General features: G+C 43.9%; 2 protein-coding genes across 7 annotated transcripts in view; both read right to left on the reverse strand.

Moving 5' to 3' along the window:
- Positions 1 to 25,544, reverse strand: part of LOC309857056 (conserved oligomeric Golgi complex subunit 2-like) — a gene marked incomplete at its 5' end in the record, with an annotated part of 269,912 nt that overhangs the window by 173,827 nt on the left and 70,541 nt on the right. The window lies entirely within an intron of this gene.
- LOC309857058 (uncharacterized protein) overlaps positions 3,099 to 25,544 on the reverse strand; it is a 33,113-nt gene continuing 10,667 nt past the window's right edge. Inside the window, exons 2-4 of one of the 4 annotated variants that reach the window (XR_014307459.1) lie at positions 10,245 to 10,386; positions 3,550 to 3,738; positions 3,099 to 3,445 (exon numbers count right to left, since the gene is read on the reverse strand). Coding sequence is in view for 1 of the 4 variants with exons in the window: in XM_082749963.1 (XP_082606089.1) it covers positions 10,268 to 10,386 (119 nt within the window). In the remaining 3 variants the exon portion in view is untranslated. The remainder of the gene's footprint in view (positions 3,446 to 3,549; positions 3,739 to 10,244; positions 10,387 to 25,544) is intronic. The other 3 variants (XR_014307461.1, XM_082749963.1, XR_014307460.1) reach the window with 3 other exon arrangements.

The raw sequence follows: 25,544 nt of genomic DNA on the forward strand, positions 1-25,544 counted from the left end.
TGCATGGCCTGGGATGGTCTGCCTCACCACTGGGCAAGGTCTGGGGTCTGCGGTCACCATACCTCAACACCGTTAAGAGAAGACTTCAACAAGAATGTTTATTTCACCATCTTTGCCTGAGAAAATAAACACTGCCTTCAATAAACAGTTTCAATAAAAAATTAAAATTTTAAAACTTAATTTTAAATATAATTATACCAAGAAGAATCATGACACATGTTGAATTATTTTAAGAGCCACAGTCTTCCTGAGGTACAAATAAATAGTTTGTACAAATAGGTAAAATCATTTATTAGGAAACTTTAAACCTCTTACAATAAAGTTACCATTAAATATAAGAATAAAGTGACTATTTTGCTTAAAAATAAACAAAGGTCACTTTGAAAGAGAATGGCAGCTTCCCTGTGGACATCCTCTATACCCAGCCCAATCAGTACTTACCAAGTACAAGTTTGTAGATTTTGCTAACATGGTAAATGATGGAAATAAATGAGGAAGACAATATTTTCAAAACAGTGTAAAAAGAACTTTAAAACAAGTATCTTGATTCTCCTTATTCTACCACTCTAATTTGTAGCCTTTGGATAATATGTGGGAAAAAAATATATATACATTTAAATTTTAACTTAAATGTCTACTGAAATAAAATGCTATCTTATTAAAATTCCTATCCAAAATTTAAAAAAAGTCATGGTGACAAATAATGTTGACAATCATGTAATGTAATCCTATCTTAAAACTCAAATTATGCTAAGAATGAATATTTCAAAACTAAATGGTTCACTTTGTTAAAAATATTCTTACTGAGTATTAAAAAAAATCACCCAATGGTATCATGTTTTTAAACTCATTCTACTCATCATGCCTGTATTTTATCCCACCAGTTCTCTCTAATGACTTAGCATTCATTCTTGTCTGCTCTCCTCTCTCATTTCCTTTCACCAGCACCAAAAACACAAAGACTCCAAAGTCCTGAGAGCAGACTGGAGTATCCCTTTGCCTTCTAGAAGCTGTGCATTTTGACCCTACTGGTCCATTCCACCTGCCCAATAGGCAAGATTGCCCAGTAGGACAGTGCAGTCAGGAAGGGAGGCAAGGACAGAATCTTGAGGGATAGCAGAGAGAAAGAATCACCTTAAGAAAACTGGCAAGAATTCCTATCTTACATTGAGGTCTTCCATCCATTTTGAGTTTAATATTTTGTTCTAATAACACAACTCTGGGTGGGCTCCTAGACGGCTCCTCAGTGGGGACACATCACCAGGAAGACCACACCATGATTAGAATTTAGAATCTTTGGCACCCCCACCCCAACCCCTACATTCCCCCAGAGAGGGGAGGGGGCTAAAAGCAGAGCACATCTATGTAAGGAAGCCTCCATAAAAATCCTCATAGCAGGGACGCCTGGGTGGCTCAGTTGATTACACAGCTGCCTTCGGCTCAGGTCATGATCCCAGCGTCCTGGGATCAATTCCCACATTGGGCTATTTGCTCAGCAGGGAGCCTTCTTCTCCCTCTGCCTCTGCCTGCCATTCTGTCTGCCTGTGCTCGCTCTCCCCCACCCCCATCTCTGATACATAAATAAAATCTTTAAAAAAAAAATCCTCATAGCAGGGGTTTCAGGAAACTTCCAGGTAAGTAAACATATCCAGGTACCAGGAGGGGGATGAAACCCAGCTCTACAGGAATAGACATTCCTGTGCTTGGGACCCTCCCAGACTGTGCCCTTTGTGTCTCTGCATCTGACTGTTCATCTGTATCCTTTATCATATCTTTCATAAATTGCAAATGAAAACAAATGTTTCCCAGAGTTCTGCGAGCCACTCAGTTGAACTGGAGGAGGAGTTGAAGGAACCTCTGATTTGTAGCCAAGTTGTAGAGAAGTTGTGGGTAACCTGGGCCCCTCCTACTTGTGACTGGCACCTGAATGTGATGGAACAGTCTCACGGGACTGAGACCTTAACCTGTGGGATCAGATGCCATAGCAAGGCAGACAGTGTCAAAGCTGAGTGAAACTACAGGACACCCAGCTGGTGTTGCAGAGTTGCCTGGTAAGGGAAAAATCCACAGCCTCAGCCACATTGTTAGAAGTGAAGTGTTCTGTGTGAATATGGTAATATGAAAGCAGATGGGAGAACTGAAATGTTTGCTTGACATACACTCTCACACAAAATATTATGTATGCCAGGTCTTTGCTGATGTGATATAGCACATATTCAAGTTCTAGTGGAATATCATAAAGAGTCAACTCAAAAAACAAACAAACAAGCAAACATACAAAATATGGATGAACTTGGAGAAAATAAGCAATGTTTCCTCTTTCCTATCAAGAGAAAGACCATTCCTGAATTATCCAAGATTTTGCTTTTACCTGAATAACCATACAGTTCAAAGTATTTGAAGGAAAAAGCATGTTTGGTCCTCAGCGATCCTTTCCCCTGATATGGCCGGCAAGAGTGGAGTGATTCTTGTGGATATATCTTTGCTCCAGAGTGGGGAAAAAAAGGAGTTCTTTCACCAACGTTCAAAGGGTTTTATAAAATGGCCTTCATTAAAATACATCTGCCCCTCCTTTGGATCCTGCTCACACTACACTCCAGGCCAGTGAGCATCAAGGGGTTGGAAATACGGTACAAAGTCCCATGAAGCCACCTCTCCCTCTAAACTATTCTTCTCTCTGCCAAATTCTGCTTCGGTCAGCCTAAGGATCAAATACCTGTCTTTGGGCAATAAAGTGATGTGCATTAATCAATCATTGGCCCTAACTGGCAAGTTCCTTAAAAACTCATGGGACACAGATGGTTGCCATGACTTTCCCAGGAAGCAGCTACTGTCTTTCCATGAATGCGGCATGAAAATACAGAGCTGGGTGAGCAGATGAATGTCCACTCGTGAAACAATCATGCTGAGGACAATAAACAGTAGTTTTGGATGGCAGATTTAAATTTCATTCACAGCCAAGAAAACACTCCAGATACATGATGTGTCTCCACTTCCTGCTGTTTCCAACATCTGAGTCCTTCTTCCATTCCTGTTTCCACCACTTCAGTAAATGTCTCCCGTCTTCATTGCATATAAATAAGGCTCTGATTCTTTCTATTCTAATGTCTGTAAGACATTACTGTGAACAAGAGCAGGGGATAATTCCTCCTCCAAACCCATCTACGAAATAAAGGGTTCTATTCAGGATCATGACAAGCTGAGGAATCCCTCAAGAGAACTTCCAGAGTCATTTCAACCTGTAAGGCTGGCTAAAATGTTCCTCACCATCCGCCACACCAGGGCTAGGACTGATGAGTGTCTCCACCATGCAGGTCCCTCTGGATGACATGATCGCTGGGAAACCAGGCACGAGGCAAGCAAAAATCAGCACCTGCTCTTCTGCAAAGTTTGTCTGAAGTGCTTGAAGCCACAGAAGAAACAGATTGACTCCTTCAGATCTTACCTAAAAGCAAAATTAAAGGTGAAAAAATTAAACACATGTTTATGCAGAGATGCACTGCAATGCAGATTCAGTTCTGAGAAAGAAAAACTAGAAGTTAAAGGTACCGTTAAACTCCTGCACCAAGTTCTTAGTGACAAGAAATCAGGCGTGCTGCAAGAAGCCCAAGGGTGAAGAGTTGGGGTCTGGAGCCACAGTGCCTGGTTCCAGTGCAGGCTCTGCTTTTTGCTTTTTGCTAGCTTAGATGTGGCCAGTGGAGAACCACCAAACTTCTCCCTTTGCATCAGTCTCTACCTCTGAAAAATAAGGATGATAAAAGAATTTACCACAAAGTGCTGGCACAGGGATAAGTGACTTACAACAGTGCCTGTATCATCAACTGTCATTTAATCACAAAAATAATGCAAAGACAATCTTCCTGCAAATTTACAGTATGTTTTGAATTTACAGGGTTTTTTCTATAATATGCTTATGTATCATGGAAAGTTCTTGAAAAATCTCAGAGCTAAATAAGACCTTAAAGACCTGGCTCAGTTATTTGACCTTGAAGCCAATTCATCAGGCATTTCTACACCAGCCCTCCTTTTTTTTTTTTTTTTTTTTTGCCTGTGCAGGTAGCTACCTCGAGGGCTGCCACCAAATCATCACTTCCACAAAGAACCATTCAGAAATTTCTGGAACTCATATCATTGCTGGACTTCTGGCATAAGTCCATTGTTCCTGGTGGATGCTTCCAGTAGTAGGAAATGGAACATGCTCAATGAGGGCAGGGGGTTGTGTTTGACTTGCCCACTGCCATATCTCCAGCACCTAGAAATGTGCCTGAAACACATAGCTGGCATCCAGTAAATGTGTGCAATAAATGAATGAACTAGACAAAAATAGACATACACTGGTAGACGTGGCCAGTGGAGTACAGCTTCAAAAGCAGGAGAGTATTGAGACTCCTACATGGTAGGTTGCATGGCATGGAGTTAAAGAAAATGGGTCCTACAATCAGACCAAAGGTTAAACCTCGAAAGTTGTGCGATCTTGGACAAGTCACCTACAAGAACAAAGACCCCTGTCTTCTATTGATAACAGCTGGGAAGAGAGAATCCATTTCAGAAGGAAAGGGGACACAGGACGGCTGTGTACGACACTTATATTGAGGTCAAGATGGCAGTGTAAATTTACTTCATGGGGTCCCACACCATCATCCCCCACTACCATTTGAAATACATGGTAATGATAGATGAAATATATATATATTTTTTTTCAGTGTAACAGTATTCGTTGTTTTTGCACCACACCCAGTGCTCCATGCAATCCGTGCCCTCTCTAATACCCACCACCTGGTTCCCCCAACCTCCCACCCCCTACCCCTTCAAAACCCTCAGAGTATTTTTCAGAGTCCATAGTCTGTCATGGTTCACCTCCCCTTCCAGTTTCCCTCAACTCCCTTCTCTCCATCTCCCCTTGTCCGCCATGCTATTTGTAATGCTCCACAAATAAGTGAAACCATATGGTAATTGACTCTCTCTGCTTGACTTTTTTCACTCAGCATAATCTCTTCCTGGAAGAGATTATATATATATTTTTAAAAGATTTATTTACTTACTTATTTATTTGACAGAGAGAGATCACAAGTAGGCAGAGAGGCAGAGAGAGAGAGAGAGAGAGAGAGAGGAGGAGGAAGAAGGCTCCCTGCTGATGCAGGACTCAATCCCAGGACCCTGAGATCATAACCTGAGCTGAAGAGACAGGCTTAACCCACCCACTTAGCCACTCAGGTGCCCCTAGATTAAACAGATATATTTTTTAAAGATTTTATTTATTTATTTGGCAGACAGAGATCACAAATAGGCAGAGAGGCAGGCAGAGAGAGAGAAAGGGAAGCAGGCTCTCTGCTGAACAGAGAGCCTGATGTGGGGCTCAATCCCAGGACCCTGAGATCATGCCTTCAAGCCGAGCCGAGGGTAGAGGCTTTAACCCACTGAGCCACCCAGGCACCCCTAGATTAAATATATATTTTTTTAAGAGAAGAGAAAAGTTAGCAAGTGAACCTCAGTAAAAAACAAAAGAAAACAAACAAAACCCAAAACTGACAAACATCTCCATGAAGCAGCAACCGCAGAAATTCTCAGTGATGCACAGATGTGTAGTGACAGGAAAAGATGTCTGGAGGCTGACTTCAAGGAGGACAAGTCGCTCCCACTGGAGATAAAGGCAGACAGAAAGGCCTGCTCGCTTGCTGCCTGAAGCCACAACTTCAACTGGGCTGGCGGAATTGATTGCACACCACTTGCTTCACCAGAACACTGTGAGGTTTCCAATAGCTCATTACATCTAAACACTACTGCCTCCTTTAACAAAGTTTCCCTTCCGGATTGCCCCTGACTTACAGGGATAGGCAGTAGGTGTCCCTACACGTGCTCCTTCCAAATTCTCTCCTCTCTCTTTCTTCTGATCCACTATTTATTTATGGGCTAGCTTTACAGGATATCCCTTCTGTGATTAAACAGATATTAATAATTCTACCTTTTGTAAAGGAAGCCTTCTCCAATTATTTAGATTTTGATAAATATTTACCTCTGAATCTCCATAAATCATCACTTTATATGGCACCAACATGTAGAAAATAAGAATGAAGTTACCCAATTTTCAGAATGAACCATACAAATTACAACCTACCATCTAAAGCCAGAGACAGAAAGAGAACATCTGCATAAACTAAAGTAATGCGGGTTCCTTATTCATTCATATTTATTATGCAAAATGGAAGTTTTAGGAAGATTAGAATAATGCATACTTGTTCTATTATATAGGCAACTAATCCTCTGTAGATGGTAATGTATGCATAACTCAATCTCCAATCTAGAATTTCTGAACACAAGGAGAGGATATTAAAATCTCCTCTGTGGGAGGCAGAGCATTACAGTGTCTGGCTCTGGCCTTCCTGCTGCAGGATGAGACTTGCAATTAGTGATGGCAAATGGAATTCACAAAACATTTCTGGGCTTTAGAGGACATCGGAAAACTAACAAAGGACTTAGAAAATGGTAGGAAAGGAAGCAGGAAGAGGGAGGTGGCAGAAACAAGTGAGCCAAAACCTGATCTGTAAGCAACAAGCTCAAGAGAAACAAATCAGGGTGCCAGAGAACAAATGCCATTTTCACTGCAGGATCTCTACAGGCCTGTGCCCTCCAGACCCCGTTCCCACCACATGGTAAGTTGGGGGAACTGAACCTGAGATTTCCTTAATAAACCAGGACCCTCAAATGGAACCAAAGTGATCCCAACCAAGAACACTCCCAGCCTCCTGGCAAAAGAAAGACAAACCCTCCAGGAAAAAACAAACAAACAAACAAACAAACCACTAAAAAACATAATTAAAAGAGATTACATCTATGTTCCAATAAATCTGGTCTCAAAATCCCTTCACAGAGCATGCAAGAAATGAGGCCACTGTGAGAGACAGAAGACTGAGGGAAAATGAAGACTTCAGACACTGGAATGATCAGATACAGAATAGAAAATATTACATGTTAATTGTTTAAGAACACAAAAGAGGTTTAAAAATGAAGAAGGATCAAGAGCCTATCAAAAGCAACAGGCCAAGTGTGAACATGGAACTGAAGGAAGTTAAACAGGGACCAAAAATCACTGAGACGTAAAACACAACAGAAAACACACCAGAATGGTGGGGCAGTAGATGAGCCCCGAATGAAGGACTTCACAACACTGCACCAAGAAGTGAAGACATTCCCCAGAATGCAACACAAGGAGGCAGGAGAAGAGGATGAACGCGAGCTTGAGAGACACGAACAACAGACGGGAGGTTTAAATAAGAATCCTGGGAAGTACAGCAGAAGGACAGAGTCAACATTTCAGAAGAAAACAGCTGAGGATATTACAGAAATGATAAATCCAGAAATACAGGAAATGCACAGATACCAAGCAAGATGAGAAATCTTCAATTAAACATTTTGTGGTAAAGCTATAGAACACCAAAAACTAAGAAAAGGTTTTAAGGAAAGCCAGAGAGAAAAGGCATTTAAAGGAATGAACAGGGTGGAAACAGGGTTTAAAGCTGCTACAGTGGTAAGGCCATGCTAGTAAAATGGTACCTGTAAAGGGTGACAGGAGTATTTTTACTGCCACTACTGCTAATACTGTGTCTAATGCACATAACAACTGAAGACTGCGAAGGTTAAGCTGGAGCAGAAAAAAATTAAACGAATTATGACCCTCAAAAGAAGAATCATTTCGGGGCGCCTGGGTGGCTCAATGGGTTAAGCCTCTCCCCTCAGCTCAGGTCATGATCCCAGGGTCCTGGGATTGAGCCCCGCATCGGGCTTTCTGCTCTGCAGGGAGCCTGCTTCCTCCTCTCTCTGCCTGCCTCTCTGCCTACTTGTGATCTCTGTCTGTCAAATGAATAAATAAAATCTTTAAAAAAAAAAAAGAAGGATCATGCCAATGAATTTCACAACTCTGGTGATTACTTTAAAAGCATCTCTTCTTTTTATCATAGCATTTGTATCATGTCCAGGATGAGATGTTACAGCACACATGATAGAATATTTTAAAACAATAGTCCATTTTGCTCAAACTCCATGTTGAAAGCAAACGACTCTGTCAAACACTTTGAAGAAGGTAAAAGTAGTGGAACCATGTTTTGTCAAGAAAGCCCAGGGAGAAAAGCAGGTAGTAAAACCAAGTAGCAGTACGGAGGAAGGGCAGCCTCAGGAAGAAAATGAACACCGTTTTCTTCTGCTTTGTTCTCTTTTTTGTTTTCTTGTTGTTGGTATCTTTTTTTTTTTTTTGGTCTTTTTAGAAATCACTTCATATATATACATTTATCTGTTCAACTTCAGTGAAAGTTGGGAGGAAAAGGTGCCAGAACTTTTGAATGGTCGTCTTCAGCTGAGTGCTTATTTTCTTCCTTCAGTTTCTCTGGGGTTTCCCACTATTCTTCAATAAACATGTGTTGCTTTCTGGCAGGGTAAAGCCAAATGCATTTTTAAAAGAAGTAATGGCAGGTCATCCGTCCATCCAGATCAGGAGAGAGCCCATACCAGGGAAGGCAGAGAGGGTAGTAGACTCCCCTCTGTGAGTTCCTGCCCTCTTGGTCTTTCCTCAGCCCTTGCTCTCTGCTCGGTCTCTCCAGTCACACCCCAAACCCAGAGCAACAAAATGACTGTTCAAAACTTAAACCCTGTGAGAAGGGCCACGCAGAGGCAAGGAGAGCCTTGTCAGACTCTGAGCCATGTGGTCTGTATCTGAGACTGCACATCTCCTTGAGCCACGTTCCATTCCCTCCATGCCTAATGTTGGCCTCGTGTTCTACAGAAGCAGTCAGGGCATCCATACACTCCTCTCTGTGTGCTTTTCTATATACAGGATCCCATCTCAACCCACAACACCCAGCAGCATGCACCATCTGTCATCTCCCTTCAGTCAACCTGCAAATAGGTAAACACAGCCTGTAAAACCCACCCTTGTCCAAGCTATGTCTGGAGTTATGATCATCTGTGTCTTTACCATCAAACTTTCTAAAAGGCTATTCTTGTGTGTGACCTCCATGGTCTCACGCCCAGTCACTCTATCTCTCTGTCTGGCTTAGGACTCCACTACTCACCTCCCATTTTCTTTCAGTACTCAGTGACAACCTCCTCGATCTACCCCTGCCCCCTAATCAAGCTGCTTTGCAACTTTTCACATCATCGAACATTGCTGACATTTCATTCCTTGAAATCTCTCTTTTCTAGACATCTGTGCAAAAATGCCTTCCTGGCATCAAAGCCACGTCAATCCACTTCCATCCACTACTCCTTTATTCTTACCCTTTATCTGCCCAAGAAAAGAAGGAATTACCCTAAATCCTTAACTGTCACTTCCTCTCCAAGGAATATATCCCTTGGCAACAGCATGATTGCATCTCTCTTCCCCCAAGCACCCAACACCTACATTTTGACTGTCCAACCAGAACCTACACCTGCGGGTCCCACAGACACCTCAACTCAGATTGCCTAAAGCTGCACTCCTCCTCTTACCTCCTGGACCCGGCTCCCTTCCTGAGTTGCTACGACTGTTGTGGCAGTTGACACATCAGACTCAACATTCTGAAAGCACAGATGCACCCCTAAGCCTACTGCAGCATTTTTTTTTCCATAGCCGAGGTACGGAAGCAGCCCAAGTGTCTGGAACAGAAGACGAAGTGGTACATACACACAATGGTATATTACTCAGCCATCAAAAAGGATGAGATACTGATATTTATAACAGTTTGGATGTACCTAGAGGGTATTGTGCTAAGCAAAATAAGTCAGACAGAGAAAAACAAATACTGTATCTCCAGGGATGAATCCTTGAAAAATGCCCTACATATTCAAGTTTTAATGCAGGACCAGAAGCAACAGTTTTAGCATATATCACCACGATATAAAATAAAATCTTAAAAAAAAAAGGGAAATAATAGGACAACAGCAATTAGGGTAAAAAGACTTAACAACTGTCTTGCTCAACATCACCAGCACCTCACCAGTTACACGTCTGACCCCCAGGCCAGCATAGCAGGTGTGAGGACAGGTCCAGGCAGAAAAAGTGTTACTTGTCACATTTTTTGAAAAATGATAAATAGAAGGGATGCCTGGGTGACTAGGCTGGTTGAGTGGCCAACTCTTGATCTCAGCTCGGATCTTGATCTCATGGTGGTGAGTTTGAGTTCCACACTGGGCTCTGCACTGGGTGTGGAGCCTGCTTTAAACTAAACTAAACTAAAATAACACCTCTGTCAAAAGTACGTGAATTCACAACTTACATGTAAGTCAAGTTCTACTTGTTCTAAGACAGCATGAAAACCAAGATGTCGTTATCAAGACAGGAAGCAAGATAAATTGTGTATTCCATGTGCTGTGAGATGACTCCAACTGCATCCAAGTCAGCCATGGCCCTCCACACATCTGCAAGAGAGGGTATATTATCCACATTAGCACAGAGGAAACCAAGGCTTAGAGAGGTTAAAAAAAAAAAAAAGAGTTCAAGATCATAGCATCATTTAGCAGCATAGCCAGATTGTATAGGAATTACCTCAAAACAGGCCACACTAGTGGAAGAATACCTTAGTGTGGAGTTATGAAAACCCAGGTAGAACGCTGCCTCAGAAAGGCAGATAATCAATAAAGGAAAAATAAAGAGGCGCCTGGGTGGCTCAGTCGGTTAAGCATCTGCATTAGGCTCAGGTCATAAAAAATCCTGGGATCGTGCCCTATGTCCGACTTCCTGATCAGCAGGGAGTCTGCTTCTCCCTCTGCCTCTGCTCCCCATTCATTCTCATAAACAAACAAATCAATAAAATCTTACCCCCAAAAAAGAAAAAAATAAAGATTATAAGCTTACAATAAAGATATGAATGATGAGTCAAAGCTTTCAGTGACACACCCAGACCTGCCTACAGTTCTCTGGCTAAAACATGGGTGGAATTGATGGGGTTAGAAGAACAGGAGGCACATAGGCCCGGACAGCACAGCCCCAGCAGATGCAGAATCCTGGTGTAGGTTTAGCTAGCTTTCATTGTCCTTCAAAATGTCAAAGCTAAAGAAATCTGGTAGGGTTATTGAAGTCTGATCCTGGGGGAGGCCTGGTTGGCTCACTCTGTTAGGCAGCAGCCTAACATGATTCAGGTCATGATCACAGGGTCCTGGGATCAAGTCCTGCATCAGACTCCTTACCCAACCAGAAGCCTGCCTCTCCCTCTGCCTGTTGCTCCCCCTGCTTGTGATCTCTCACTGACAAATAATCTTTAAAAAGAAAAAACAAAGAAAAAAAAAAGAAAAATAATATCTGATCCATAGTATAGAACAACACAAAGGATGGTACTTTCCTGGGCTGATTTCTGTTTGTTTGATTTTAAGTAGGTTCCACAGCCAGCACGGACACTAGTGCAGGGTTTGATCTCAGGACCCTAAGACCATGAACTGAGCCAAAGGCAGACAATCGATTAAGCCACCCAGGCACCCCACTTTCTTGGGTTCTAATGGGACTTTTCCTAGGTTCTAATCCTAGCTGTACTGGCTGCCAGGGGGAATGAAGTCCAGCACCACAAGAAAAGCATCCCAAGGCAGCAGTCCTCTGCAGAAGATTTGCTGGTGGCTGCCATCATCAAAGAGTCAGTGGGTGAAGTTGTTGAAGCACAGTGGGAACAATGATAGCCACTGCCTTTTGGGTGTCACTGAATCATCCTACTCATCTTCAGGAAGCCTGGCCGTTCTTCAGTCAATGCAGCAAAAGCAAACTTGTTAGAAGAACAGGGGAGGGGGTCATCTCCCTCCCTCCCAGAAACTGAAGCAACCAGCCAAACAGTGCAGCACTGGAGTAAAAATAAAAATATGAATGAATGTGGCTGCACCTGGGTAGCTCAGTCTGTTAAGCATCTGCCTTTGGGTCAGGTCCTGATCTCAGAGACCTGGGATCTGAGACCCACATCAGGCTCCCTGCTCAGTGAGGAGTCTTCCTTTCCTTCTCCCTCTGACCCTGTTACTAGCTCATTCTCTCTCTCTCTCAAATAAATAAAATCTTTAAAATAAGAAATTTAAAAATGAAGGAATGAATCAAAATGCAGAATTCAGAAACAGAACTACAGTTATAAAAACTACATATAAAAACCTGAAATATGACCCAGTGAGTGAGGAAGGATTATTAAATCATGATACTGTATGAATTGATTGCCAATTTTTTCTTAGAACATAGAGCACACTGCACTACATGAAAACGAAAACACAAAATTAGGATTGAATACAAAAACAAAATTATCAGTGTTATTCCATCAAGTGTTTCTCTAACCTACTGATCAAAACCTCAGTTCATCCTCCAAAAGAAACTGGGCACCACCTCAGCACACATGAACACATTTTCAGGCCACAGTTCACACTGCTCCAGTCCCCACTCTAAGTCCTGAGCCATGGGCTCCTCCAGGCAAAGCCACCACCAACTAGGCCCCTGCCCTAGAAATCCCCAAACCCAACCACTTCACAACAGGGAGACTCAGGGAGATTCAAATGCGCAGAAACGTGGGACTTTGACTTTTTTAATTAAAAGAAAAATACAGCAAGAAATATTTCTAGCACAAAGTGAAGAGCTAATCTTTCACAATGTCGAGAGTATTAGAGTTATCAATACACCATCAGTAGTTTGATAGGTCAAACAGGCCAAAAGCTGGAAACACAAGAGGAAATGCTCACAGCAAACAGACCTGAAAGCCAGGGCCTGGACCGGCTGACATTGCTCTGCCGCTTACCACAGCGAGAAAGTGTAACTTTCCTGGGCCTCAACTTCCCTCCTGGCCAGCAGGAAAGTGGCAACACCACAAAACTCATGTGTGGTCGGGGATTACGTGAAAGGAGAATGCTCGGTGAGAGCCCCGCCACACCGCCCGTCCAGCCACAGTCTGTGCCCAGTGAATGGGAATTTCCTCTACTGCAGCCACACGAAGAGCTGAAGGATCTGCACAGGAAGCCTGTTTATTTACCAGTCCCAAAACCACGTTCTGCCATAAACAGAGAGGGCAAGAGACCCCAAGAGATGGGAATATCCCTCACTCTTGCCTGGACCAGGCTTTCAAGACAAGTTGGAAAGCCCACAGCAGCTCTGCCACTGACTCTGAATGAGCCTTTGGAAGACAACACCATCCCAAACAACAGTTTAATTTACTTCTCTTTAAAAAGCAGTGAGACAAGGTCTTGGCCACATCTTCATAAAGTAACAGCTTAGGAGGCTAAACCCCAATGATTTAGTTATGTCCCCAGCAGGAACACCTCCACTCGTGGGCAGCTTCAGGGAGAAAGGGTGCCTCCCCATCCATGAGGACGCACTCTGACATTCATCTGAAGATGCTTCCTACCCATGGGCATTTACTCCCTGGAACCCCCCCATCTAAGTTCCTCTCTGGATGCTGCACGAGGCAACTTCCTCACACCCCCATCACCACTGGTGACACCACAGCTACCCCCGAGCCTTCAAGCAGGGTGCACCTGTCTTTGCTGCCAAGCGTCCCATCAGCCCAGCTCCATCACTGATTTCTGTACCCATAATTAATTAACTTATGCATGTATGTATTTATTTATTTTTACAGCTTCATTTATTTTAGGGAGAGATATACAGAGACAGAGATACAGAGAGAGCACACACACACAAATACAGGGAGATAGAACCTCCAGCAGATTCTACACTGAGAGCAGAGCACACCTCAGGGCTCAATCCCACCACCCTGAGATCATGACCTTAGCTGAAACCAAGAGTTGGATGCTTCAACGACTGAGCCACCAGGCACCCCTCTGTACCCTTAATCTTAAGAAAAGACAGACAATGCTTCTTTCTGTCAGCCACGGCCTCATAAGCCATCTGTCACACAGCCAAAGTTTCCAGAGGGTAGGACCAGGTCTGCAACACCAGTGATGCCAGAGTATCACAATAAAACTACAATCTAGTGAGTACCAGGCTCTGCTCTAAGCTCCTAATATGGCCTTCTATTTTGTACCCCTCACAGACCTACATGCTAGGTATTATCCACAGTGCACAGAGGGGGACACTGAGGTCCATGGCTTACCCAAGCAATCTACTTTTATGTGGCAGCAGCAGGGGCCTGAACCCAAGTCTGTGACTCCAAGGCCCCTCCGTCAACTCTGTTACTCATGCAGCCCCAACACAGTCATCAAATACCTCCCTAAACCCTCATCCCTCCTGTGAAAAAGCATGGTCTTCTGCCATTTCCCAGATGGAAAGAAAGCCGGCGTGAGCCAGATATAATGACCTGCCCATGATGGTACAGGCGATGTCCCCCCTGTTCTCCCTCCAACACCCATGTCATTCTGCACGAGGCCCCATGGGGTTCTTCATGCTTCCAGTGGAAAACTCTGGTGAGACCACCAGTCTCCTGGCAGGCCTTCATCTTGACCCTGGAGGACACGACCAGTTAGGAGAAACCGGCTAGTTAAGCCTCTGAAATGGGGTCCTACCACCCAGGAAAACCCCCTTATCTCCAAGGCATCGCCCGTGTGAATTAGCTGGCTTTGTAGAGGGCTCCACAAGCACCAGCCTTGCTGAGTCACTTTCTCTAAGGTGGTGGCGGAGACAAAAAGGACCCAGGAAAGAAAGGCTTAGGCTATTGTGGAACTCCAGTGCCTTGGCATCAACAATTAATGTGAGCAGCTGCCTCTGCTCACCAGATCTGCATTTTATGTGGGGCACACTGTTCAAAATTTACACACCCCATCTCTGTAACCTTCACGACAACCCCTGGAGCTCCCTGCACCATCATTACCACCTCACAGACAAGGAGACAAGGCATGAGGGGTGTGTAGAATGATGCAGCTCTGTGCTGTGGCCAACCTGGGGAGGACTCCCACAGGCTTGCTCTTCCCACTGCTGCAGAAACAGCTGAAAACAACGAGTTTTTCAGTTTGCATTATGTAGAGTGGAAAAGTGAACCATAAAGATCATTCAATTTTTAAATGGGTTATTCCTCACGATAAAAACAGTTCCAAAAAATAATTTCCGAGAAGTTCAACATATTCCTCCTTCCAGGTGCCTGGAATGTGATGGAATGTTGTTAAAATAAGTTCTGGCCCATCAGCATGCCAGACAGAAACTGGAAGTAAGCTGTTACACGTCTCCAAAGGCTCTGTCACAATCCTAAGGAGAAGACATATAACTTTCACTGTCCCAAAGTGGTTATGTTTAAAAAAAAAAAAAAAAAACAGGCACAGGTGGAACATTTTAAATTACAGACTTTCAATGCAGGGCCAGTGGGGGCAAGGGGGGGTGTCCCCCCACTACCCCCAAATGTTTCAGCTATATATAGTGACTTACCAAAGTGACTCATCACAAGTACCTACAAGGTGACTGACAGGCAACTGACCAATGAGGAAGGTATTCGGACTGCTTAACAAAACCAACACAACTTAGAATCTTCATTATTAAGAAGAGAAAACCATTTATTAAACACTCGCCAGGCAACAAACCCACTAGGCACTGTCACACGATCTACTCATCACAAGGCTGCCAAACTCAGTGCAGAAACTGAGGCTGAGTAAGTCACCTAAGGTCATGCAGCACCAGAAACTGGATTCCAACCAGGTCTGACATCAAAGCCCACCCCAGCTTGCTGCAATGCTTCAGAACCTAAGCTTTGTGATAATCAATAAACTACATGCTTAACAATGTTTACACATCTCTGTTAGAATTCAGGAAAAGGTTTTTAAAAATGACATACACAAGGGGAAAAAATAATACAGGTTCTGGAGGCAGGCTGCCCAAGGTTCAAATCTTGGCTCCTCCACTTGCAAGCTGTGTGACCTTGGACTCTTTTAGCTCCCCTGTGCCCATATTTCCATGCATTAAAATGGTAGCCATAACAGACCCTATCTCCTAAGGCAAATAAAGCATTTTGATGTTGTTGTTCTTGTTTTACGATTTTATTATTTATTTGACAGAGAGAGTGAGAGGGAACACACACAGGGGGAGTGTGAAAGGGAGAAGCATCCTTCCCACTGAGCAGGAAGCCTGGTGAGGATTAGATCCCAGCACCCTGGGAGCATAACCTCAGCTGAACAACTGAGCCACCCAGGTGCCCACAAATAAAACATTGAGAATCATTCCTGGCATGAGTTAAACCTCAGAAGGTGTGGGCTGGTGTTACTTCTTGCTGGGCACTAGATAGGGTCAGCAGCCTCAGGCCCACTGTTTTAGCAACTCATTTGCATAAACAAAGCCCAGGCTCAGCCACTTTGTGCTTACCCTATGGTTTCTTCCTGTCACTAACATCTCTCCTCACTCCTGCTCTGTGGCACTAAGCTCTGGGCCTCAACTTCCCATCTGTCAAATGAGGTGAGGAGCCCAGCTGATCTAACTGAGGTCCTTCCAGCTGGGCATGAAATGCCAATTGAGTATTACCCCCACCTTAAAAGACTACCAGAGACGTGAGTCAAAGCCAATCAGCAAGGGTCGTTTATTGCAGGTTCGAACCTGGACCTCTGCAGCGCTCGTTCCCGATAACGCCGAGAGGTCCAGAGCTGGGTCGTGCAGGATTTTTATAGACAGATACAAACAATTTTCGGGTGGGGCTGAGTTGATTGATTGATAGTTTGAACAGGCATACTTGGCGTCAGTGGATTAGGTCAGGGGACCCGCGCGCGAAAGCAGACAAAGCAATCTTACAGAAGCAGAACTGGCCGGTTAGCCCACGCATGAGAAAAAAGCACTACCAGGATATTGAAGGCCTGGTTACTTATCAAGTAAAGACAATTGGGAGTCTCCTGGTGGAATGTTACATTCCTGCTATCAAGCATACTTGTTAATGAGATTTAGGTTTAGAAGAAATTTAACTTTATTTACTTTTCCTTCTACCTCTGCCTCTTTGCCTCTCTGGTGTTTTATGGAGGGGAGGGTGACATTAGGGCTATTGATAAGGTAACTTATTTGTTGTAAATCTCAAGGACATTTGCAAACCAAGGGAGACTCCTACCTTGGAGGACTGTGATCTCTGCAAGTTAACTATTTATCGTTTTATGGCAGTCAGGGGTGCCTGAGGAATGCTACACATATGGAGGGGAGCGGGTGAAGGGGGGTTGCAATGCGCCAGCTTTTGCTTTGTCCTCAGCCAGCCTCCTGCTCTTTCATTCCTCCCTGAACAACTTTGACCCTTAAGTCTTTAAGGGGGTTGAAGGTGGAAGGTCTCATCTTCTAAAACTTCTTCGTGCTGAATAGGGGTGTAGAGCTGTCCCTACCTACTGGGGTCAATATTGATCAGGGTAGGAATGTATAAGGGAGTTACGAAAGGTGGAGGCAGCTGAATCCAGCGCTGATAGTGAAGAGGCGTTCTCGCGCGCGACAAGGATCATCTGTCCTGGTGTAGTCATTGTAGCAATGGAGTCTCGGCACCAAGTAGAGAAACATGGAACAAAGCAACGTATTAAGGTTAATAAGGCGATAAGAATAAGAAGCCCGAAAAGGAGATTTGGCCATAGCCCTCCTCCAAGCCAGGAACTTAACCATTCACTGAGAGAGAGAGAAGGATCTTGTAGGCCCTTAATTTGGGCATTCATATCTTTTATTATTCCTGTGACATTTTTATGATAGTCTGGGATGTACACACAACATTCTGTCTTGATAATTGCACATGTGCCACCCTGGGCTGCTGTCAGAACATCTAAGGCCATCCTATTTTGTAGGACTGCCTTGTGTATCTGTGACACTTCGGTATTAAGCAGGGAATTTTGCTATTTAGTGAATCATTGAGTGACTTTGTAGTATATTTATTAAGGGCTTCTACATGCCACATGACATCCTCTAGTCCCGCAGATGGAACAAAAATGGATGCTAAGTGATCATACCATTTAAAAACAGATCGTGTCCATCTCTGTTTCAAGTTGGGGAGATTAGCTGGAGTTGTAATGGTTTTAGTAATGCGCCCATGAATCCAGGCAAATCCTAAAGTACAGCGACCTATCCACCCTGGAGGAAGCCAGGGCCACAGGTTGGTTCCACATATCCAGTGGGTTCCGTTTGGAGCTGGCCATCTGATGCCAGGTCGCCTTACCCAGTCAGTAGCAAAACATTCAGTAGCCTGAAGTACTATTATTTGGGAACACATTTCTAGTGAGCCATCCTAGACATCGTGTGTTATTTGCCCAAGTACCACTCGTATGATTCTTTTGTTCCCAGCATAAAACTGCATTTTGAGTGAGCTGTCCAATGGGTGTGGGTATGAAACACAAATATGTATCCTAGATTTGATATACACCATCCTTTAGTACAGCCATATGGAGGGTCTTGTAATTTAGACCCATATTTGATTGGGGAGTTATGGCGTGACAGCAAATAGTTCCATGGACATGTAGTACCAAGAAAGCATATTTGGAATCAGTGTTAATGTTTATTCTTAGGCTTTGGCAATTGCAAAGTGCTAGTGAGCACTATGGCATACCTAGCTTATCTTATTTTTTCTATGAAAACTATTGTCATCAGAAAACCAACTGTCATTCGTATTTTTAACAGGGGCATCTTAAATCTGGGCAAATAGAGTAAGCAAGATCAATAACTGTTTTTGCTCTATAGAGAAAGAAGTACAGGTCAGGTTCAGGCATACAGGTAACTAGGTTTAAAGTCTGACAAGTTTTAAGTATTAATTCTGGCATATCATATTTAATTAGTTGGTTTCTATCATCCACTGAAGGCCTTTGAATTCTAAGACAAATCTGGACCTGATGTGAAGTCATTACAGTCAGGGATTGTTTTATAGTGAGCTTTGAGACTCTTTTTATGAGCAGGGCTGTTCTATGCTTAGCTAAAGCATCTGTTTGCAATTGCACCTCAACAGAGGTGGCCTCTAGGATAAATATGACTAAGGGATGAAACCAGTAAGAAGACCTTTGAGTGGTCCAACCTTAACAATATCCTGATTACAGAGGATCACTGGCAAGTGAGAAAACTTGTCAAGAGATAAGGGGAGTCCCCCATGGATCATTCAATCCACTCAAAGAAAGTGGGGTCATCCATTATCTCCACAAGTCCATAGTTAATCCTATGGAGTGCGGTATGCTGGCTTTTAGGCAATTTCATTATTCCAGTTGTTTCATCATGTGCCGTGGGGTCTGCTAATATCCCCACAAAACAGTAAGATCGACTAAAGAAGCTATTGTACAACTTCTCTGAAGTTTATCTCAAATTGTTTAGCTTAGGTAAACATTTAAGACAATCAAATCTAGAATTTAACATCCATAAAGGTGTGTTACTAAAACATAATTTTTCTCTCTAAAATAACCCTCATTTACAGAGATAGCCAAATCAGGACTAATTCACTTGTGAAACAAGTCCAATTTTAACAAACCTGGCCTATTATTTACATAAGCTCAGCAAGAACAGTTGAGTGTGACCATATAGATCTTTTAGAATCTGCTTTGCTGGAACTTCTTATAAGGAATCTCTAGGTTGAACTTTTAGTAGCCTCTCCGGGCCAGAAGTCCAGCCCTGTACTTGCCATCAGGCATGCCTGCAATATCTGTTGATTTGGGCGAGTTCCTCTTCTGAGTCTCTGCACCTACCAAGGAGTGACATCCTTTACTCACCTGGTGAGGCTGCTGGGAACTCTGTAAGCAAGGTATCAGGCCAACAGTCCCAAGGGGCTTTATGGCTCCAGGTTTCATAAAGTCAACCTTAGTTTCTTTAAACTTTCTGCTACTATCTGAGTCTTTTCAAATATGACATCCCAGTCAAAGCCTTGGTAAAATATAACCAGTTTCCAATGGTGTCCTGTTAAAGGAGAACAGAGTCTTATTGAACTTAAGCAAATGACTGATTGCCATGGAAGAATGAGTACTTACTGAGACCTTTTGGTTTCAGAGGGTTCAGATAGAGAGAAAATTTGAATGCCTTGAGCACTTTTACATCTCTGTAAGTTACAGATAACTAGGAGGAAGTATCCCTAGTCTGGAAGAGCAAACATTAGAGAGAACCAGCAATGTTTAAAGTAAGATAAAACATTAATAGACACAACACTATCATCTTTTAGTTCATTTAGTCCCATATTACTAATTCTGGTGAATGCGGCTTTAGTCAGTTTTGGAAATTCTTACCCATTTCAGTTTTAGGATTATCAAGTATATCAAATATCTGTATTTGTCCTGTAAGTCCTTGATAGGAATCTCCTTGAAGATAAAACTCATTTTTCAAGAGAATTAAAACAATTATAAATGACAAAAACTCAGAATGGATATGGTTAGAGCTAAAGAGACACGGGAGTTTACAATTTAGCTGGCATGGAAATCAGGTTATTTCTGTGACACATAACATTCCCATAATTACAATATCAAGCAGTGATCTCTCAAAACATTAAAACTTTAGGAAGTGCGTAGAATCTCTAGAATAGTTATAGTATTTTCCCAAATGTAATCCAAGGTTTATTATTGGTTCAGTAGTACTTCATGAGCAACTTCACATACCAAGGAAAAGCCTGAGTTAAAGAGATTTACAATTTAAATCCTGTCAACATTTGCTAAAATTTTATGAAGTTTTAAAGCACATATGCCTAAATATATTTAGGGATGTTGACACCTGATAAAACTGAACATAGAAACTGGTTTTTCTGGACAGGCAAAGAGAAAACCATTTACATTTTCTTAACAGCAGATCAATTGATAAGAAAACATTGTCCTTTTGAACAGAGACAATTTCAGTCTTGTACCAATGTACTGTACCTTTAAAACCCATTCATTTAGTCCATCTTAGTCCGTCCTGACCATAGTTAAAATTCCTTTTCTGGAGATTTCCCTTCACAAACCTTCTACAACTTTCCTTTGCATTCAGGTTTTGTCCCAAGCCATTTCCCTCCAAACAACCGTCTCATTTAGGGCAAAATTACCTTCCCTCACCTTCAACAAAATGTATTCCCATTCCTTAAATCTTTCTTACTTATCATCTACTTTCCTACAGAGTTTCCCTTATTTCCATCAGTCTTAGTTACACTAAGCAGAACTTTGTATTCTTAGAAACACCTTTAGTTATTAACCAATTGTGAACTGTTACACAATAGAATTCTTCAGGTGGCAAATTTATGCATCAGTTAAGTGGCAAACAAGTTTACCAACAGATTTAAATACTCTTAGTTTCTTTGCAGTAAGAGGTCAAAAAGCACAAACCTACATCCAGTAATTAACGACTTAGCATTTTATCCTGTTTGGTTAAGACCTAGATGTCCACAATTCAATTCCATTTGTCATCCAAGCAAAACTTTAAAACTTTTTCAGGTTACCAAAGACTTTGAAAGCTACTTCAGCAATTACCCATTAGAACTTTGAGACAGACAATTAACCATCAGTTTAGTCATTTCTTTGCTAACAAATTTTAACAAATAACATGAGCTTATTTGACCTTCAGTAAATTTTGAAGTTTCACATTTACTGCTGATAACTTAAAAGACAGGTCTTATCTTAATTAAACCAACAGACGTAACTTAGTTCCAACACTGATTTACGTTCCACCTGGACCCACTCCACTTTGAATATTTACTTGAGACATGGTTGGGAAGATCTGGAGTGTGGGGGGGGGTGTTAGGTCCAGGGGGTACTCTTCTTGCTCCTTGACAGTGAAGAGAGAGGAGCTGTGGTGCATGATCTAGAGGCCAGTCATGCAGGATGCACACACGTTGGTACAGAAACACGTAAGGGTGAAACAGAAGAAACAAAGCACCGCCAGGAGGCAGAGAAATGATTCCCGGTTTTAGAGCTCATAAGGCCCAACAGAGGAGCAGACACCATGCTTTCCCATCAGCCAGGGAGGAGGGGTTAGGCAGTCCAAGTCAGGCCAGAGAACACAGGGAAACTTCCCCGAAACAAAGAGAGTTTCGGCAGCTGCTTGGGAATATTCCTTATAGTCTCTGTCTCGAGTTAGACCAACCCCAGTTGGCTCCAGTTATAGCCATTAACATGGGAAGTGAGTGAGGGAGAAGCCCCCACATCTATTAGGAGTAGCAGAGAGAAATAAAGCCAGAGTCCCCTTTGCTAGGGATGGCCCAGCAACCTGGGTTTACTAGAAGGCTTATTTATGTAATGTCAGGAGGAAATTTACTAGCTGACTCATTGAATCTGGTTTTAGCTCTTAATACCTATCTCTTTTATTCCCTCCCGATATGTATGATGTTGCAGACAAGGGGAGGAGGACCTTTCAGGTGCTGTCCTGCTCGCGTCCCTCGCGGGAACTTAGGAGCGTCTTAGATAAGGTCTATCCGTATAAACCCCGGACCAGGCTACTCCATGGAGTAGATGACAGTTATGCCGTATGACGCTCCGCGAGACTCAGGGTGCAGCCCACTCAGACTCCGTAGCCAAAGCTGGGGAGCCACACAAACACATTCATACAGTCAGGCATTCCTCAGATTCAAACGGGTTAGACACCCTCCCCTTAAACAGAATGTAACCTTCATGACCAGTACAAGGAACATATATCCACATTTAAAGACATAACATGGAGACATACATGAAGACATACATTGTTGGCCTCCGAGGTACTCGAACCCACGATCTCTGCGAGGCACTCCTGGCCCCCGAGGTGGGACTTGAACCCACGATCTCTGAGAAGCCATTCCCGCCGGGCACGAGGACGTCTCCGTCGGCCCACTGGCAACCCTATAGCGCGTCCGCCAGGGCATATTTGCCAGTCACCCCTCTGGGACTCTAACCCAGGTCCTCCTGAGACTCTAACCCAGGAAAAATCACAGAAAGGACAAGACACACAAGACAGGACATACACAGCCAGGACATAAGAACAAAGTATACAAAAAACATAGAGACAAAAGACAAAGCCGGCTTTCTTACCGATCGGTTGCAGCGACCCGTTGACCAGTTGTCTGGTGGGCTTGAAGGGGAGATCTCGGTGGGACCTCCAAATGAAATGCCAATTGAGTATTAGCCCCACCTTGAAAGACCACCAGAGATGTGAGTCAAAGCCAATCAGCAAGGGTCATTTATTGCAGGTTTGAACCTGGACCTCTGCAGCGCTCGTTCCCGATAACACTGAGAGGTCCAGAGCTGGGTCGGTGCAGGATTTTTGTAGACAGATACAAACAAGTTTCGGGTGGGGCTGAGCTGATTGATTGATAGTTTGAACAGGCAACCTAGGATTCTTGGTAACTCAGGGCCCAGAAATTTCAGAACCATCCTAACACAAACATTACCAGATGACACCCACTCAATTTCCTCAAATATTCTCTTCCGTGTTATGTATAAATGCTTATTTTCATGGCAAATCTTCTCCAAGATCCCAGAGCTCCACAAGCACCCAGAATAGGCTTGGCAGGCATCCCCAGTGCTGAGGCTGGGGACATGATGGTCAGAAGCTCTGACCTCCAGGGAAGACAAATTCCAAATCAAGCTGCTCTGATAAGCAGGTCCTCCCTGTTAGAGAGGATTTCAACAGAGCACAGTTAAGAGGAAGTGCAGGCAAGAAACTCAGAACTTGGCCCACTGGACAGAGGGCAGTAGGACAGTGGGCCGGAGGGGTGACAGAGGGATGGAGAGGAACGGCACGATCAACAGAGGCCAGCCAAGGCAGCACTGATGCTCAATTGGAGAGAGTGGGCTGGGGACACACTGTGAAAATGGCTTCACAGGCAGGAAGCAAGCCCAGTTCAGCACAAAGCAAAGTCCTGAGCAGGAACCTTCTGGGACCAGGTTGGACACTAAGGTGAGCTGAAAATGGCTGTGGGACCCAGTGCAGTCTGAATCTCACCCATGCCTCTCACAGGCTGGGTGACCCCGGACCAGTTATGCTACGTCCTTTAATGTTTCCTAAAGGGTATATTCACTCCATAACCCTGAGCCATGTTCTCATTTCGGTGAGTGTGGGAGGCCGCAATAAGGCTTGAGATGAGAACCAAACCAGACCCTGACTTGTGCCTCCTTTAAAGTCCAAATAACCTAACAAAAGGTTTAGGACGGGAAAAATTCAGTAGCACTGGGAAAGAGTCTGTGCTATGTGTTGTGAGCTCGCCTACGTGACTTCCCACATGCTTACTAAACAAATGAGAACAATTCGGTTGGGCTAAAACGTTCTTTGCTGGTCCTTGCTGCCTTAGTACAGCCCATAAATTACTTTCAGGTTTGCTGTATTTGTACTGGCATCAGCCATTTGGCGTCATGAGGAACCGTAGTTGCTTAACTAAACACAGACGTAATGTCACTATATATATGGCCTTAAGGCTTTGAATAAACTTAGCACTGCTGGACATCCTCCTCAGTGCTCCTCCTGCCCCCCATCTCTCTGCTTCTCGAGTTCTTTTCTTCATCCTCTTACCCTCATGTTCCTGGTTGATTTGTTGCGCCGGTCATGACAGGTGAGGATCTGACAGTGCCCACAATCTACAGAGATCCAATATATACAACTAGGACAGCCTGGAGGTGGGTGGGCAACCCAGGCTGGACAGGGAGTTAAGAAGGAGTCAGGAAGGGCGCCTGGGTGGCTCAGTGAGTTAAGCCGCTTCCTTCGGCTCAGGTCATGATCTCAGGGTCCTGGGATCGAGTCCCGCATCGGGCTCTCTGCTCAGCAGGGAGCCTGCTTCCTCCTCTCTCTCTCTCTGCCTGCCTCTCTGCCTACCTGTGATCTCTCTCTGTCAAATAAATAAAATAAAATAAAAAATCTTAAAAAAAAAAGGAGTCAGGAAGAAGTCATTCCCACACTTGAGGCATGGGTTGGTACTGACCAGAGACACTGGGCAAGAGACAGTGTCCTAGGACTGCTGTAACACTAGCCGGGTCCAGGCAAAGTACATAACAGTGTGTAGATGTAACCCATCTCTAAAAGGTGGACGGGGGGTGGTGGTTGCAGCTGGTTGAGCATCTGACTCTTTGTTTTGGCACAGGTCCATTCACCTGGCCCATTCACCTGTGCCTGCATGTGTTCTGTGGTGTGCTCTCTATCTCTCTCTCAAATAAATAAATCTAAAAAAAAAAAAAAAGTCAGGAAGGATTAGGAGACCTCCTGTTAAGGTCCCAAAGACTCCACCCTCCTCAACTAGCCTCCGGAAGTAAAGTAAGTGGATGCCCAGGAGCCTCCTGGAAACAAAACTTTCCAAAGCAAAGCTTTCAATTTCATACTGGAGAAAAGGTTGCTGTGCAAATTCAAGACAAAAAAGCCGGCCATGGTGGGGTGGGTTTGGACGGGGTTGGTCCTGTAGGGCTCTGGCCACTAAATGCCCACTGCCCAAGCCAGGAGCCTGGAGTCTGTGCAGCCAGTGCTTCCTGAGGCTTCCACCTCATGGCCTCGCCCTGAAGTTTCCTCCTGGAAGCTCCTTACCCAGGGAGGCCACCTGTGAGCACCCCCTCACACACACCCCAGCTTCTGCCCCTCCATCCAGCTGGAGTGAAGGATCCCCAAGCCTGCTCTCTCTGGTCTCTCCTGCACAGAGAGGAGTATGTGCCCCGGAAAGAAGGGTCCCTGAGGATACCTGAGTCCCTGGCCCGAAGACAGCTGGCTTGAGAATGTGGGGTTTCGGTGCTCTAGGCACAGCAGTTCCTAGAGGAATCAGGGTAGGGAGCTCCAAGGTGGAGGGGAGTCCCGGGAGTCTGGGATCGCA

The sequence above is a fragment of the Mustela nivalis genome (assembly GCF_964662115.1).
Source record: "Mustela nivalis genome assembly, contig: HAP1_SCAFFOLD_292, whole genome shotgun sequence".
In the NCBI taxonomy this organism is placed as follows: Eukaryota; Metazoa; Chordata; class Mammalia; order Carnivora; family Mustelidae; genus Mustela; species Mustela nivalis.